A 15875-nucleotide genomic window follows, 5' to 3' on the forward strand; every position below is an offset into this window, starting at 1 on the left:
AGAACTCATGGAATGCTCAGGACATTGAAGGAATGAATGAATATGTGATGCTTGTAATCAGCTTCCCAGGATAAACCAACTACATTCTCTGGCATCTTGTAGAATTAATTATTTTTTGATGTGGCTGTGTTTAGATTTTAAATTACGCCTCAGCGGTGAAAGGCCAGCACATTACTGACAGCCCATTTATCTAGTACATAGCACTCTTCTCTAAGTTATCGGCCAGGGAAGCCCGTTGCATTAGGACAGTGATATCAGCATCGTGTATAAACGCTAATCTATATTGTGGCTATCACTCTTTTTTAAAAGCCAAGTGGTTGATAGTGGTACAGTAGGCTGTTCATTGAAGCTTGAGGGTTTATGGGAAAATTGTCAGTGAAATAGTTGATATCTGGCAAACTTTCAAACAGGGTTCTACCTAGAAATAACTTTAAAAAAATTATTTTTAAAAAATTTCTTGGCGTGTGTCATTCTTAGTGGCACTGGATTCAAATTTGGAAGGAAATCTTGCTTCAGATCCCCTTTCACTTATATATTGTTCTGGAAAACTCTAGCATGCCTTGTAATTACACTGGCTTCAGTTTTATTTGACTGGAACCTGATAACTATTGCTGGAATATAGCCATAATTTTAATGTTGCCGATTGTTCAGTTTGTTAGTTCTTCATGACTTGGGGACCTTGTCTGATTTAAGACTAAGTATAATAACTAGTGTGAACAAAAGTTAAAGGGCAAAACTGTCCAGAAGTTATATATCAAGGATGTGTAGTTAGCTATACAGCAAAGCATTTATTGTAGGGAATGAAACGAGCTAAAATAACATTTGGCAGAAGTGCTAGTCTTAGCCATTTTAATTATATTCCTTTAGATAAAGATAAGTAATTAAAGTTTTGGGAACTTCCTACATTGCTTAACTGTGCATGTTGAAATTATGTATGATTATTTTGCATTTAATATCTGAAGGTTGTTGCACGATAAATTTTCAGATTTTGATGGGCAGCCCTCTTAACTGTACCAACCTATCCATTATAAATGCTGTTCTGGAGCAGGAAGTAACTACACAATGCTTGGGTCTGTGTTTACCCAAGAGGAAAGAAGCAGCTTTCTAGGATGAGTTGTGATTTTATAATATAATGGAATTTATATTTTTAAAATCAATTTTTAGAATAACTTCTGGTTATTTCTGATTGGTCATAGTTAATGAGGGAAACTGTCATCTACTTTTGTAGATTTATAACATTTTGCATCTCAGAATTCCTTGAAGTATGGATAGCTAAAGGAAAATGTAAATAACCAGGGATTTTAAGCCTGAACAAATTTTGAAAGGCTAATCTATAAAAAGGAGATTTGCCACCTTCAGCATAACTCCAGATGGAAGGAGGCAGGTCAATGGAGAGAAGTTACACAGGGATTTTGGAGTAAATTTTAGATAGAGCTTGTTAATAAACTATACCCAACAATGAGTTATCATAAGGACATGTAGTGAATGTTCTGTGCTGGACATTTTTAAAGAGAGGATAGAACCTGTCAGGAATATTTTATAAGGAGAGAAGAAAACCTGCAGTAAATCAACACTAAATGGCTATTTGAAATATGAGTATGTGTAAATCTAATTTCTTCTCCATTCTTGATCTCATTTATGAGGTGTGATGCCTGCTGTGGCATCAGATTGTGTTAACAATTATATTGATGGTTGAGTGCTGACATGAAGTTTAACCCACTCTCTCTTCTTATTTTAATTTCATTTTTATCCATTAATGGGATTATGTTCACCTTCTTAGCAATGTTACTGTGTCTTTCTTTTCTTTTTTTTTTTAAATAGAAGGAATATAAACCATTCGTAACACCAGTATCATAGAACTCCTATTATATGCAAGCACCAGAGGCAAGGTCAAGGTGTCAGAATTCATCATGTCACAGTGGCCTTACTCGATCCCTTTTATTCTTTGATCTCTGGAGCCCTGTTGTCCTGATGACAGATCATCCTGAAATGGGAAGTGCTGACCTATCAGAAATAAATAGCCAGAGATTATTCTAACAAATGACTAAAAAATATGAATTCCATTATAAACTCCTAGCTCATTCCACAAAAAAACATATGAATCAAGTAAACGCTGTATTTTGAAAGTCACTTATGGTTGAATTCAGGTTAGTAGCAATGTCTTTTTGGCAATTACCCAGGCTCAGCCATCATTCTTGGCAAAGGTCACACAATTCTGTTTTAGGAATGAGGTCAGCAACATACCTTATGCTAGTGTGCTACTGGATCAACTTCCCAAATGAAGTTCATAACCAAGAAGAAAGTCATAGCAGAAGAGATACAGTAAATGAAAAAATTAGCAATAAGTAAGACTGTAAAAATCAAGTCCATCATTTCAAAGACGACTTAGTTCTAAGTAAGTTTTAAGACTACTGAGGTCTCGTTTCCTGACCAGAGTATATTAATACATGTAAGATTTAAATTTTAAATAGGATTTTAGTAGGCCATGTGTAATGGGGGCATTGCAGTCCATCAAAAAAGATAAATAAGGCAGCATTGTTCCATGCCTTACATTTCACAGCCTTCTTTGTCACCTGGGTATGCCATATATTAATCCCTAATTTATATTTGGTTGGTCAAATGTCATTAATTTTTTTTCCCTAGATACTTGACGTGTTTTCAGGCATTTTCTTGAGAATGGCCTAACTTGGGCATGTTGGCAATCATAGAACTGTTGTTTCCATCACTCACTGCTTGATTTTGTCTTGGTGGGTCTTGGCCACAGAGACAACTGCAGGGAAGGCCAGAGCCCTTCCAAGCACTTTACTGGTCCCAGTCTCCGAGGCCACATCAGTTATTTCAGGTTTAAAAACTCTTGTTTCTTGCCTTCAGCCTTTATTTTAAAACTGACAAAAGCAAAATTATCAAGGGCGCCTACTGAATGAAATGCTTTCCTTGACTTAAAAATGCTCCATAAAACTGGGGCTAACCACAACTCTGGCCCCCCAACATGGAACAACTATCGTTCAGACCAATCTCTGTTTAAAAAACTTCTACTTTAGACTGCATCCTCTTCCGTCTCTCGAACTTCTAAGTCAGTTGTGCGCGGGAAATATTTAGGTTTCATATAAAATAAACAACAGCAACTTGATAGAAAGCATAAAATAAGCTCTTTCTCTACTCCTGGCATATACAGTGTGTTGAGATCAAGTCTGATAAACACTTGACTGAGAAGAGTTCTGTTGAGTGAGTGTTGTTTTGGGGAAAGACAGTAAAGTCTGCTGTTTGCGTAAGGGCGCCACCTTACCACATCTGGTCAGGAAACACTCCATGAGAGATGTGGGATGAAAGTCATCCCCCCAGGGGTTCTGGGGCACAAAGGGGAACTGTAGCAACTCGTAACATGCCTTAGCAGCTACAGCAGCTAAATTGGGGTGAAGGGCCCAACGTTTTTCTGTCTTCCTGCCTTCTGATGGATGGGTGGATAAGAAAGTGTTAACTAAGTTCTGCCTAATTTACAGCCGCACTTGTTTTCTCCCATCTGGGATGGTTGTTGAACAAAGGATCGTGAGGACTCTATTAAATTGTTTGCAGGAGCATTCCATGTAGATATTGAAGTCTGTGTAACCTGGACAACGTTTCCTAGGTAACTTGGACATCTAGAACTGAACGACCATCACACATGCTCCTCCTCTATCAGACGCAGCATTTCCAGCCAGTTACAGCTTTACTGTGGTCAATCATTAGAATAAAGAGTCTTGACGTGTAATAAGCAATGGCTTGAGTTCCTGATTGTGCACCAAATATCATGTTTGAGTGCTCTCACTCACAGGAGGGAGCATCTTACCTCTAAATGAAAAGGTGACTGTGAAGTTGTCCATTTGTGACCAATATTGGTGTAGTTAGGCCTGGGTGCAATTGAAGCTGCTCTCAAAAATGAAATATTGAACTGAGGCCTTCATTGCATGTTCTTCGAAATAAAAAGAAAAAGGATGGACCTGTATTCCAAGTGTTGTTGATGCTATTGGCTTAGACATGTTCCTTTTATTGGGTCTGTTTTGCAAGCCTAAATTTGAGCCTGAAGAATTTCTCCATATAAATGTCTTAAGTATTGCAGTGGCACATCCATCACCTTTTTGCTTTTGAATTACAAAGATAACCTTAAGATATGAGCCTTCTACTGGGCACTGTGATACATACACAGAAAGGGTGAGCCTCCTTAGTGATGAAATCAGCCAATGCCCAAGAGGAAAGTAATAGGCAGAAAGGATAGGGTTGATGAAAAAATTGATTCTTTTCTATTAAACTGTACGTGATGTGTTTTTTATGAAGCAGGCATCAGCTGAAAGAAATATTTTTTCAACGAAAAAGAGATTGATGGTGAGGCAGAGGAAAAGTATATAAGGGATTAGGGGATAAATATGTGTCTTATTCCATTACCTTCTCAAATAATAAGGGTGAAAAGCATTCCATTGTAGTTACTTCAAATGTTTACTTGGCCTTGGTGCTATTAAACCTTTTTAATGTTAATGGCCTTGTTTTTGTTTAAAGTACTTTCAGGATTCACATGTCATTATTTTCTCAATTCTAAAAGTTGTGTTGCTTATTTTCAGGTTTACCAAAGATGCAGGTCATTAAGAACTATACTGGAGCACCGCCCCCAGCTCTTCATGAAGGACCCCCACTGCATATCCAGGCAGGGGATACAGTTGAACTTTTGAGAGGAGATGCACACAGTCTGTTTTGGCAGGTATGATCCAAATGACAGCGGTTTGGTTTGGTTTTTGTTCTTAATGGATGATTTATTGCTGCTTGAAGAATAAAGCTCTTTCTTTAGAAAGTGCACGCTTTCAGTTTTAGAAATTTTACATGAGATGGGGAAAAATATTTTTTATTAGCCTTCCCATGTTTACCAAAGCCAAAGTGGCGGTGAACATTAGAACACTAAAGAAAAATGGGATCAGTGCTGGGAATCATGATTACCATTTTTATTAAAAATTCATACTTTGCCAGAGCATTTTTTCCAAACCTAGGACCTGTGGGGGTATGATCTAATTTGCATTGCTTTAACATATTAACGGTTCATTTCAGGGAACCACCTAATTAACTTGCCAGTGGCCATTTCTGGCCATATTTGATTTGTGCCTACCCACAGAAATACTGAAGTTCTCAGAGGTGCTCTGGGCATTATTCATGAAATGTATGAAATGTGAAAAGTAAGTGAGCATGCTGATGTTTGCTGGTGATGAAATCTCTCTTGTCCAGGAAGCCTATATTTGGTCAAAGGATTGTGTTAGGTGAGGGCAATATGGATAGTGTTAAGATTTGATAAAGCTGGATGGTAGAACATTGCTGTTCACGAAAGTATTCTCAATTTACATGTGTATGTTAGAAATATATCCCAATAAAATTAAAGAGTTCGTTAAAAATCTATTGTGTGTTGAGGGAAAAGGGTGTGGGCTTAAGAGAAAGATTAGCACATAAGTAAAATTTGGTTAGGGGTGGAGAGAGCAGGGAAGAACTAGTGGATAATAATCCATTGTGTACATGTATAAATGATAGTTATTTTGTTGGCTTAAAACTATTTATGGTCTGCCATTTTGTTACAGATGAATGCTCCTAGATTGAACATTTATCTCGAAGCACTGTAGCCAATGCTGTGGCCAATGAGTTTTCCAAAACTCCATTATTCTTCTTTAGTAGGCTACCCTTCTCATACCTTGTTCTTTCCAAAAGTGGAAGAGATAGAATGGCAGACTGAAATTCTACCCACTCTTCAGTCCAGTCCCGTACATTCCACCCCAAAACAAAACATATAAGTGCATGTGTACCTGTAAGATTACTCTTACTCAAGACTTCTTTTTCTTCATGGTTTTTTAATCCCACATTTCATCAGCTGGCTCTTGACTCCTACATTTTCAACTCCATTCTCTCCGCTAGCTCCTTTTCTGTGGCAAATAAATATACTTAAGCTCCTCCCATCTTAAAACACATTAACTCAACCTACGGTCTTGTTATGTTAGTGTGGAAACTCCCTCTTCCAGTCTCAAAACTAAACTTCTTGAGAGAGTGATCTGTACTTGGTCTCTCTCTCCTTATGCACTATTTATAACGTAGTCTCCTGCAGAAACTACTCCTACTTGGATCACTAATGCCACTTTAAAAAAAAAGTGTTGCAATACATAATACACTGCACATATTTGAGTGTATAATTTGGTAAGTATTGACAAATGAATATACAAGTGAAATCACCACTAATCAAGATGATAAAAACCAGCCCCCAAAGTTTTTGTGTGTGCCTCTTTGTAATTTTTCCCTCCTGCTTCTACGTTGCCCTTCCTCAATCCCCAGGCAAGCACTGTTCTGCTTTCAGACTATGAGTTTGCGTTTTATAGAGTACGTAAAAAAGAATTTTATATAGTGCATCATATAGTATATATTAGTTTTTGTATGGCTTCTTTCACTCATCATAATTTTTTTGAGATTAAACCATGTCTCTTTGTGTAACAATAGTTCTTACTTTTTTTAAAAACCACTTTATTGATTGTATAATTGGAATACAAAAAATTGTATACATTTAACGTATGCAACTTGACAGACTTGGAGATAAGTATAAATCCTTGAAGCCATCACCACAGTTTATGCCGTAAACCTATCCTTTACCTCCAAAAGTTTCCCCCTGCCCTCTTCATTTATTTTTTTATGTAATAGTGTTTAAGATCTAGCCACTTAGCAGATTTTTAAGTACATAACATGGTATTATTAAATACAGACTATGCTGTACAGTAGATCACTAGGACTTATTCATCATTTTTTTTTTTTTTAAGATTTTATTTATTTAGGGCGCCTGGGTGGCTCAGTTGGTTAAGCGACTGCCTTCGGCTCAGGTCATGATCCTGGAGTCCCGGGATTGAGTCCCACATCGGGGTCCCTGCTCGGCGGGGAGTCTGCTTCTCCCTCTGACCCTCTTCTCTCTCGTGCTCTCTATCTCTCATTCTCTCTCTCTCAAATAAATAAAATCTAAAAAAAAAAAAAAGATTTTATTTATTTATTTGACAGAGAGAGACACAGCGAGAGAGGGAACACAAGCAGGGGGAGGGTCAGAGGGAGAAGCAGGCTTCCCGCGGAGCAGGGAGCCCGATGCGGGGCTCGATCCCAGGACCCTGGGATCACGACCTGAGCCGAAGGCAGACGCTTAACGACTAAGCCACCCAGGCGCCCCTAGGACTTATTCATCTTGCACACTTTGAACTTTGTGCCCTTGGACTAATACTGCCCCATTTCCTCTTTACACCGGCCTCTGGCAACCACCATTCTGTTCTCTATTTCTATGTGTTTTGACTATTTTAGATTCTTGACATAAGTAAGTATAGGCAAGGCACAGAAGTAACCCAGTGTCCCTCAGTGATGTGTGTGTGTGTGTGTGTGTGTGTGTGTGTGTGTGTGTGTGTATGTGTATGTGTGTTTACTCAAACTTCCAGAAGAAGGAAATCCTGCCATTTGCAAAAGTGTGGAAGAACTTGGGGGATGTTACGCTAAATGAAACAAGTTATTTCTTCATATTGCTTATTATTATTCTATGTATGGGTAAAGCACAATTTATCCTTTAGCCTATTATGACCAGTTTGGGGCTATTACAAATAAAGCTGCTATGAACTTTCAAGTATAAGTCTTTATATGGACATATGCTTCATTTTTAGGTAAATACTGAAAGGTGAATGGGTGGATCACATGTAGATATATGTTTAACTTTTTGAGAGATTACCAAACTATTTTTCTAAGAGATTTGACTATTAACAGTCCAATAAGGGAGAAGGAGAGAGAAAGAATCTCAAGCAGACTCTCCACTGAGTGCAGAGCCTGATGCAGGCTTGATCTCATAACCCTGAGATCTTGACCTGAGCTGAAATCAAGAATCAGATGCTTAACCAGCTGAGCCACCCAGCTGCCCCCTAGTTCTTAATAAAATACATTATTTCCACCTATTTTCTCCTAGCTTGTTGCCTGACTTTTTATTATCTTAATAATGTTGTATATATAACAGAAGTTTTTACTTTGCTGTAGTCGAGTTTAATTTGTTACTTTAAGGATCATGCATATGGGCATTGTATTTAAGAAATATTTGCCTACCCCAAGGATACAGAGATATTCTCCTGCATTCTCTTCTAGAAGTTTTATAGTTTTAGGCTTTATATTTAGGTTTATAGTCCATTTTGAGTTATTTTTGAGTATGTGTTCATTTTTTTCAAGAATGGTATTCATTTTTTCGCATATGGATATCCTTGTGTTCCAGCACCATTTGTTGAAAAGACAGTATTTCTCCGCTGGATTGCCTCTGCACTTTTGTAGAAAATCAGTTGTCTGTATGTGTTGGTATGTTTCTGGATTCTATATTCAGTGCCACTGATCTCTCTCCATCTTTAATACAATGTTATTTTGATTATTGCAACAAATAATGTCTTAAAATCAGACAGTGTTGGTCCTCCAGATTTTTTCTTTCCAAAGGTATTTTGGCTCTTCTAGGTGCTTTGAATTTCATATGAATTTTGGAGACATCTTATCTCACCAATAGCAGGTTGCTGCAATTTTTATTGGGATTGTATTGAATTATAGATCAGTATGAGAAAACTGACATCTTACAATATTGAGTCTTCTGACCAATGAACATGATATATCTCTCCATTTATTTAGGTCTTTAATTTCTCAGCAATGTCTTATAGTTGTCAGAGTGAAGGACATGCATATCTCTTGTCATATATCCTTAATTATTTCATATTTCATTTGATACTATTGTAAATGATGGCTTTAAAATTTCATTTTCTATTTATTGCTAGTGTATAGAAATATAATTGTTGGAAATTGATCTTTTAACCTACAACCTTGTTAAACTCACTTATAGTAATTCTAATTAAATTAGAATTATTCTAGCAGATTTTTAAAAAAGATTTATTTTTGTGAGAGAGAGCAAGTGAGTGATGAGTCGGGGGAGGGACAGAGGGAGAGGGTGAGAGAGGATCTCAAGCAGACTCCCTGCTGAGCATGGAGCATGACACGGGGCTCGATCTCACGACCCTGAGATCATGACCTGAGCCGAAATCAAGAGTTGGACACTTAACCAACTGAGCCACCCAGGCACCCCAATTCTAGCAGATTTTTAAAATATAGACCATCAGGGGCGCCTGGGTGGCTCAGTCGTTGGGCATCTGCCTTCAGCTCAGGTGATGATCCCAGGGTCCTAGTTTCGAGCCCAACATTGGGCTCCCTGCTCAGTGGGAAGCCTGCTTCTCCCTCTACCACTCCCCCTGCTTGTATTCCCTCTCTTGCTGTGTCTCTCTCTGTCGAATAAATAAATAAAATCTTTAAAAAAATAAAAAAATAAAATATAGACAATCATGTTGTCAGTGAATAAACATGGTTTTATTTCTTCCTTTGCAATCTGAATGCTTTCTATTTCTTTCTTGCCTTATAACAATGGCTAGAACATCCAGGAAAATGTTTACCAGAATTTGGGAAAAGGTACATACTTGCTTTATTTCTGATCTTAGGAGGGGAAAGCATTAAGTCCTTTACCATTAGTTATGAGGTTATCTGTAGTTTTTTATAAATACCTGTTATCAAGTTGAGGATGTTCCATGCTAGGCCTAGTTTGCTGAATGTTTTTATCAGTAATGCATGTTGGATTTTACCCAATGCTCTTTCTGCATCAATGGAAATGATTTTATCATTTTTTAAATTTATTAATTTGGTGTATTACATTAATTTTCCGATGTCTAACCAATCTTGCTTTCCTGAAATAAACCCCAACTTGTTATGATATATTGTCCTTTTTATTTATTGTTTTCTTGTAATGTCTTTGTTCAGGTTCGGTAATAGTTTAACACTCAAAGAATGAATGGGAAACTATTCCTTTCTCTTAAATTTTCTGAAAGAGTTTTTTTAGAATCAGCATTAATTATTCCTAAAGTGTTTCATAGAATTTATCAGGAATGCCCTTTAGACCTGGAGTATTCTTTGCAGGAATTTTTTTTTTTTTTAATTACAGTTCAGTTTCCTTCATAAATATATGGCTATTCGGGTTATCAATTTCTTTTTGAGTGAACTTTAGTAGTTTTTGTGTAGACTCTAGCAGTGTCACCTCTCGTTTCTGACATAGGTAATTTGTCTTTGCTTTTTTTTCTTGATCAATTTAATTAGTTGGTTATGAATTTTATTGACCTTATGAGGTTTTGTTTCATTGGTTCTATTTTTCTATTTCTCATTCCACTGATTTCTGCTCTGTTCTTTATTACTGCCTTCTTATTTGGGGTTTAATTATTTTTCTATTAAGGTCCTCACTTGTTTGAGAATTCTCTTCTAATATAGGCATTTAGTGCTATAAATTTCTAAGTACTACTTCTGCCTCCTAAAAATTTTTGATATGGATTGTATTTTCATTTTTGTTCATCTTGAAATACTTTCTATTTTTTTTTTTAACTTTCTTATGGGTTATTTAGAAGTGCATTATTTAGTTTCCAAATATTTAGGGATTTCCCAGATATATTTCTGTTTTAGTGAGCCTATGCCTCTGGACAATGAACTTCACAAGTGTTGTTTGTCATTTTTTTTTTTTCTCCCTGCCATGCTGGGACAAGATGGGTAGAGTGAGCTAGAGCTGACTATTTCCTTGCCCTGGGTCAGTTAGACTCTGATAATACCCCAGCAGGTCAGGCTTCCTTTAACTAGTTTTTCCTGAGGGCACATCTTATTAAGAGCAGAGTGGGAGCACCTGGGTGGCTCAGTGGGATGAGGATCTGACTCTTGATTTCAGCTCAGGTCATGATCTCAGGGTCATGACAGCCAATCCTGCATGTGGGGCTCCCCCCTGCTCATCAGGGAGTCTGCTTCTTTCCCTCTCCCTCTGCCTCTCCCCCGACTCACATGCGTGCACGCTTGCTTTCTCTCTCAAACAAATCTTGAAAAAAAAAAAAAAAGCAGAGTGCCTTTTCCCCTCCCTCTTCCAGAAGCTGGGGATTTTTCTCATATTTACTGTTATGAATCTGGCCAAGCTCTTAAGGGTAGTCTTACAATACTGTGGGTTTCCCCTATGACTGGTCCCCCTGGACTGTTTAACTCTCAAAGTTGTAAGCGCTGGACCTTCAGCAATTTGTCAATATCGGTTCAGGTTCTCCTAGCCCAGCCTTGGCACTGGATCCCACAGCAGTTTCTGCTGGGGAGTCTCTGCTCTGGTAAGCTCTGACTCCCTGTGTTTGTCGGTCTGTCTCTCCAGTCCTGGGGGCTGAGGTTTGTCTTGTGTCTTTCTCTCTCTTAGGGATCCAAGAAGAATTGCTGATTTTTTTTTCCAAGTTATTCAGTGTTTTACTTGTTAGCAGAGTGATGACTTGCAAGATCCTTACATGAAGAACTGGAAGCCCAGTGTTCTTTTTACTAAATTGTATTGCCTCCTATTCTTTTTAGATGATAAGAAAGACATTATTATTTGTCATTTCCTCTCAACAGCCTGGAAGCATGAAGCTTTTCTTGTATGATGTTAGTATAATGGCTTTGGAAACTCTCAGGAAAATTATAAGAGAAATGAGACCATTGTATGACAAAATGTATATCTGTTGAGGAGAGGATCGTAAATAGGAACAAGTAAGGCTAACGTCTACAGCAGAGAAAAACAATTAGCACATTTATTTCAGATCAGCAAATATATATTGAGTGTCAACTCTATACTCACTACTCAGACACTGCTCACATTTCAATTATCAACTCCAATTATTGGTTTGATATTGTGTCTCCTGTCTTTAGAAGACCCGTTCATGCTTGCTGGGAGCTAGCAATATATTTGAGTTTTCAGAGATAAATTAAAAGTTCATCTAATGTTTTCAACAAGGATGTAACATGAGTCAGAATTGTCTTATGTGTACTACTTAGCTTTTTTTAGCCAACAGATTCTAGCCTTACTGAAAGGAGCAGTGGTACTGTGAGAAAACCTGACTCAAAGTCATGCATCTGTAGCCAACCAGCTATATGGCTTGGGTCAAGTTAATCACTACGTGGCTTTCGTTACAGGACAAGGGCTGGACCAGAGCTGTGCTCACAACTCTGAGTCATCTGGGAGCTTCGCAATAATGTCAACACACAACCCCACTTCCAGAGATCAGGGTACAATTGGTCTGGGTTCAGCAGAACCCTAGATAAATTTAATGGAAGTCATTGACTAGGGTGATCCAATTGAGTTCATGGAGTTATGACATTATTCCCAGCTGACTCATGGGTCATTGGTAGCAAACCAACTTATTAAGCATAGCTACAAGATAAGCTGTTACAGTGAACTCAGTACTTTGTGTCTGATAGTTACCAAATAAAGGGAACATTTTCAAAGAACTAGTTTGCAATTAAAATATATTTGCTACAGACTTCATACTGAACTTGATATATAAGTGTTTTCTTTGATTCAAAAGATAATTCACATCTTGCAGTTCTCCAAAGCTATCATGATAAAATCAGCTTTTGTTTTACAGACTGTACATATGGAAGGTATATCTAGGAAACTGGTCTGGATGTGTACTTACTCTGTGTACTTATTCAGTGACATGATTTAGAATGACATGTTTTAAAAATTTCTGAACAAACGTCTTTCCTCTGTATTGGATCTAAATGTGTAAAGAATGTTGCTGTTTTGATCCTTTGAAGTTATAGGAGTTTGTATGTGTGCTTACAATGGATCCATGTACATTACTTTGTTGATAGTCATATTCAAAGAAGACAAGCACTTTATGGTTTGCATCCTAAAGGACGTGACTCTGCACTGGAGATACACACGCGCGCGCGTGCGTGTGTGTGTGTGTGTATGTATTTAATTGCTTCTGAGAAGACAGTTTTTAGGCACCTCCTTTTTGTACCCTACCCAGTTGGTTTGGTCTCATTTGAGATTGTACATAATTAGCACCAGAAAAATAAATTGTTTTTCTTTTCTGTGTTAGAATTTAGGAAATTGTAGCTCATTTTGCTGAGTAGTAGTTACTGATTCTGCCATCTATTGGCATCATGACCTTACATGGATTACTCTTGGTTTTATCATCTGTAAAATGCATACAGAATAAAATAAATGCTATATGAAAGAGTTCTAGCCCAGTGCTCATTAAATAGTAGCTCCTACTATTCATCCATTCATCCGTCCAAGTACTTTGTGTCTGACTTCATGTTTTGTACTGATCACCAAAAAAAAAAAAAAGACAATTGGCTTCTAACCTTGTGGTTTAATGACCTAAGGAATGATCAAAGCTCAGGATAGGTGATGCAGCTGGTTTCCATGTTGAGTTTTGTGTTAACCCTTTTAAAATCATATTGTTACAAATACATGTAAAGTTAAAACTGTGGATAACAATCTAGATTAGTTATTGCAATATTACAGTGACTTTGCTTTTGAATTTCAAAAATGTCTTTTGTACTAGTTAAGTGCTTTGGCTTATTTGGCAATTTTCAAGAAATTATGCTTTTAAAACTAAACTGTTTTCTCCTCTGTTTTTTCAAGTGAGTCACTTTACTCAGTAGTGTAGAAAGTTGGATTTTATTGTAGACTGTCATGTTTTCTACATACTCTATGTCCAGAGAATACAAATTATCCTCCACTTTCTATCAGGAACTTTCTATGAATAGCTATTATAGTCTGTATTATTATTATAACAACAGTAATTTCTAATGCTATCAAAGTGAGTGGGTATCTGCATTTTCATTATAACTTCTTTCAAACAATGAGTTGACAATTGAGCTGTAAAAATATTCTCTGTACGGTCCTTGCATTGAAGGGATTCATTTTGGCAACACTTTGTCGTCTTTGTTGTCTTCTTTCTCTTTCCTTGAAAGTTTCATAACATTGTCTTCAAGTGAAATGAATATAAAAGAGGAAATTGGCCATTTAGAGTACATTTCCTAGTGCAGGTGTAAGGCATAGTTTTTACTGAGTAATAACATATGGAATTGTTCTGGTCATGTCATCGGACTGATGATAAACCTGTTGCTTTAAAGTTGTTTCAGTATGTGATAATAAGGACTTAGTAAGGAAGGAAAACATCCTTCATGCTGAGACTATGCCTATTAGAAACTTTATCTTCCCAGAAGAGATACAGATTATACTTATCAGAGAGGGAGAGAGGGAGAGAGGGCAAGAGAAAGAAACAAGCAAATGTAAAATCATGCCATGCCATCTATGGGGTCTTTGTGTGTGTGTGTGTGTGTGTGTGTGTGTGTGTGTGTGTGTGTGTGTGTGTGTGTGTGTGTGTGTGTGTGTGTTTACAATAAAGAGCTTTATGTGTTTTTTTTTCTTAGAATAAAGCTTATGAAACAATGAGGATTCTGTGTCCTATATCATGGGGTTTTATTTGCTCCATTGTCATTTATGAATACCCAAATGTTCCACAGGGAGAATTTTGTAAGCTAATTGGAACCAAAAGGCAATTATAAGCAGTAGAACTGTAATCAGTGTGCCAAAAATATATATTTTTATCCACAATGAAAGTTAAATAACCTAGGAAAATAGTTGTGATACTTCACACTTAACAAATCATGCATCTACATGATCTTTATTCTAAGGAGTGAAAATGTTTTTACACACATTCTGATTAATTCACAGAAATCTCTGTAAAGAGGGTGAATTAGAATTGTGGTTTTAAAGGGCCAAATTTATCATCCATCTATGTAAGTTGGCATTTGCAGAATTAAAATTAGACTCTATTTCAGACTTCTGGTCTCCTGCCTTAGTTCTTTTTTTTTTATGTTATGTTAATCACCACACATTACATGATTAGTTTTTGATGTAGTGTTCCATGATTCATTGTTTGCGTATAACACCCAGCGCTCCATGCAGTACGTGCCCTCTTTAATACCCATCACCAGGCTAACCCATCCCCCCACCCCCCTCCCCTCTGGAACGCTCAGTTTGTTTCTCAGAGTCCATAGTCTCTCATGGTTCGTCTACCCCTCTGATTTCCCCCCCTTCATTCTTCCTCTCCTGCCTTAGTTCTATATGTTAGACTATTCTACCTTTGTTAGGAGAATCATTTATAATTCTTAACACCTCTAAAGAAAAAAAATATATTTTTGAAGACAGTTTAGTTCTTCTTTGGTAGAACAATCAGGAAACACAGCATTGCTTTATGTAGAAGTTTTTGCTTTATAAATTTTTTTAACTCTTTGCTTCAAAGGAAAATTGAAAAGTCAGAAGATATGCTGAATTTGGAGAGAACTTGAGAGATTGTCCTGAGGGAAGCATTCCTCCTTACCCTGCTTCCAGAGGCAAGATGGGGGAGGGTGGCTCTTGACTTGGCCAGGGGCAAGAATGTGTTAACTTCCCCTTTGCAAACTTAAGAAACTCTTAACTCTGGGAAACAAACTGAGTGTTGCTGGAGGGGAGGTGGGTTGGGGGATGGGGTAACTGGGTGATGGGCTCAAGGAGGGCACTTGATGGAATGAGCCCTGGATGTTATATGCAACTGATGAATCACTAAATTCTACCCCTGAGACTACTAATACAGTGTATGTTAACTAAATTGAATAAAAATTGTTTGTTTGTTTAATCCCCTTTGCTACCATCTTAGCCCTAAAGCACTGTTGTTATGTTTTGCATGCAGGAGGTGAACCCTTGTCTTAGTTTACCAGGTCAAGAAATTTTACTTCCATATGCCTGCTATATTTAGCAAAGGCAATTGTGGAAAAAAAAATATATTTTTTTGGCACACTGATTACAGTTCTACTGCTTATAATTGACCATTCAGTTGTCCAGGCGATTTTTTTTAACAGATATGTTTTCCTCATTTTAACCTGGAAAAAAAATTAAGGGTTCAATTGGGGAGTATCTTTTTCATAGAAGACATGTTTTTTTTCAAACCTTTAGCTATTGATTCCTATTTTAC

General features: G+C 37.2%; 1 protein-coding gene across 3 annotated transcripts in view; it reads left to right on the top strand.

Moving 5' to 3' along the window:
* The window catches only part of VAV3 (vav guanine nucleotide exchange factor 3), a 356611-nt gene that overhangs the window by 287730 nt on the left and 53006 nt on the right, over positions 1–15875 (top strand). For all 3 annotated transcript variants that reach the window (XM_088022339.1, XM_088022340.1, XM_028101955.2), the window contains one exon: positions 4593–4729. In XM_088022339.1, coding sequence (XP_087878465.1) covers positions 4593–4729 — 137 coding nt within the window. The remainder of the gene's footprint in view (positions 1–4592; positions 4730–15875) is intronic.

This window comes from Eumetopias jubatus, unplaced genomic scaffold (genome assembly GCF_037043125.1).
Source record: "Eumetopias jubatus isolate StellerSeaLion01/CBP00866 unplaced genomic scaffold, mEumJub1_p1.0 scaffold_4, whole genome shotgun sequence".
Taxonomy (NCBI): domain Eukaryota; kingdom Metazoa; phylum Chordata; class Mammalia; order Carnivora; family Otariidae; genus Eumetopias; species Eumetopias jubatus.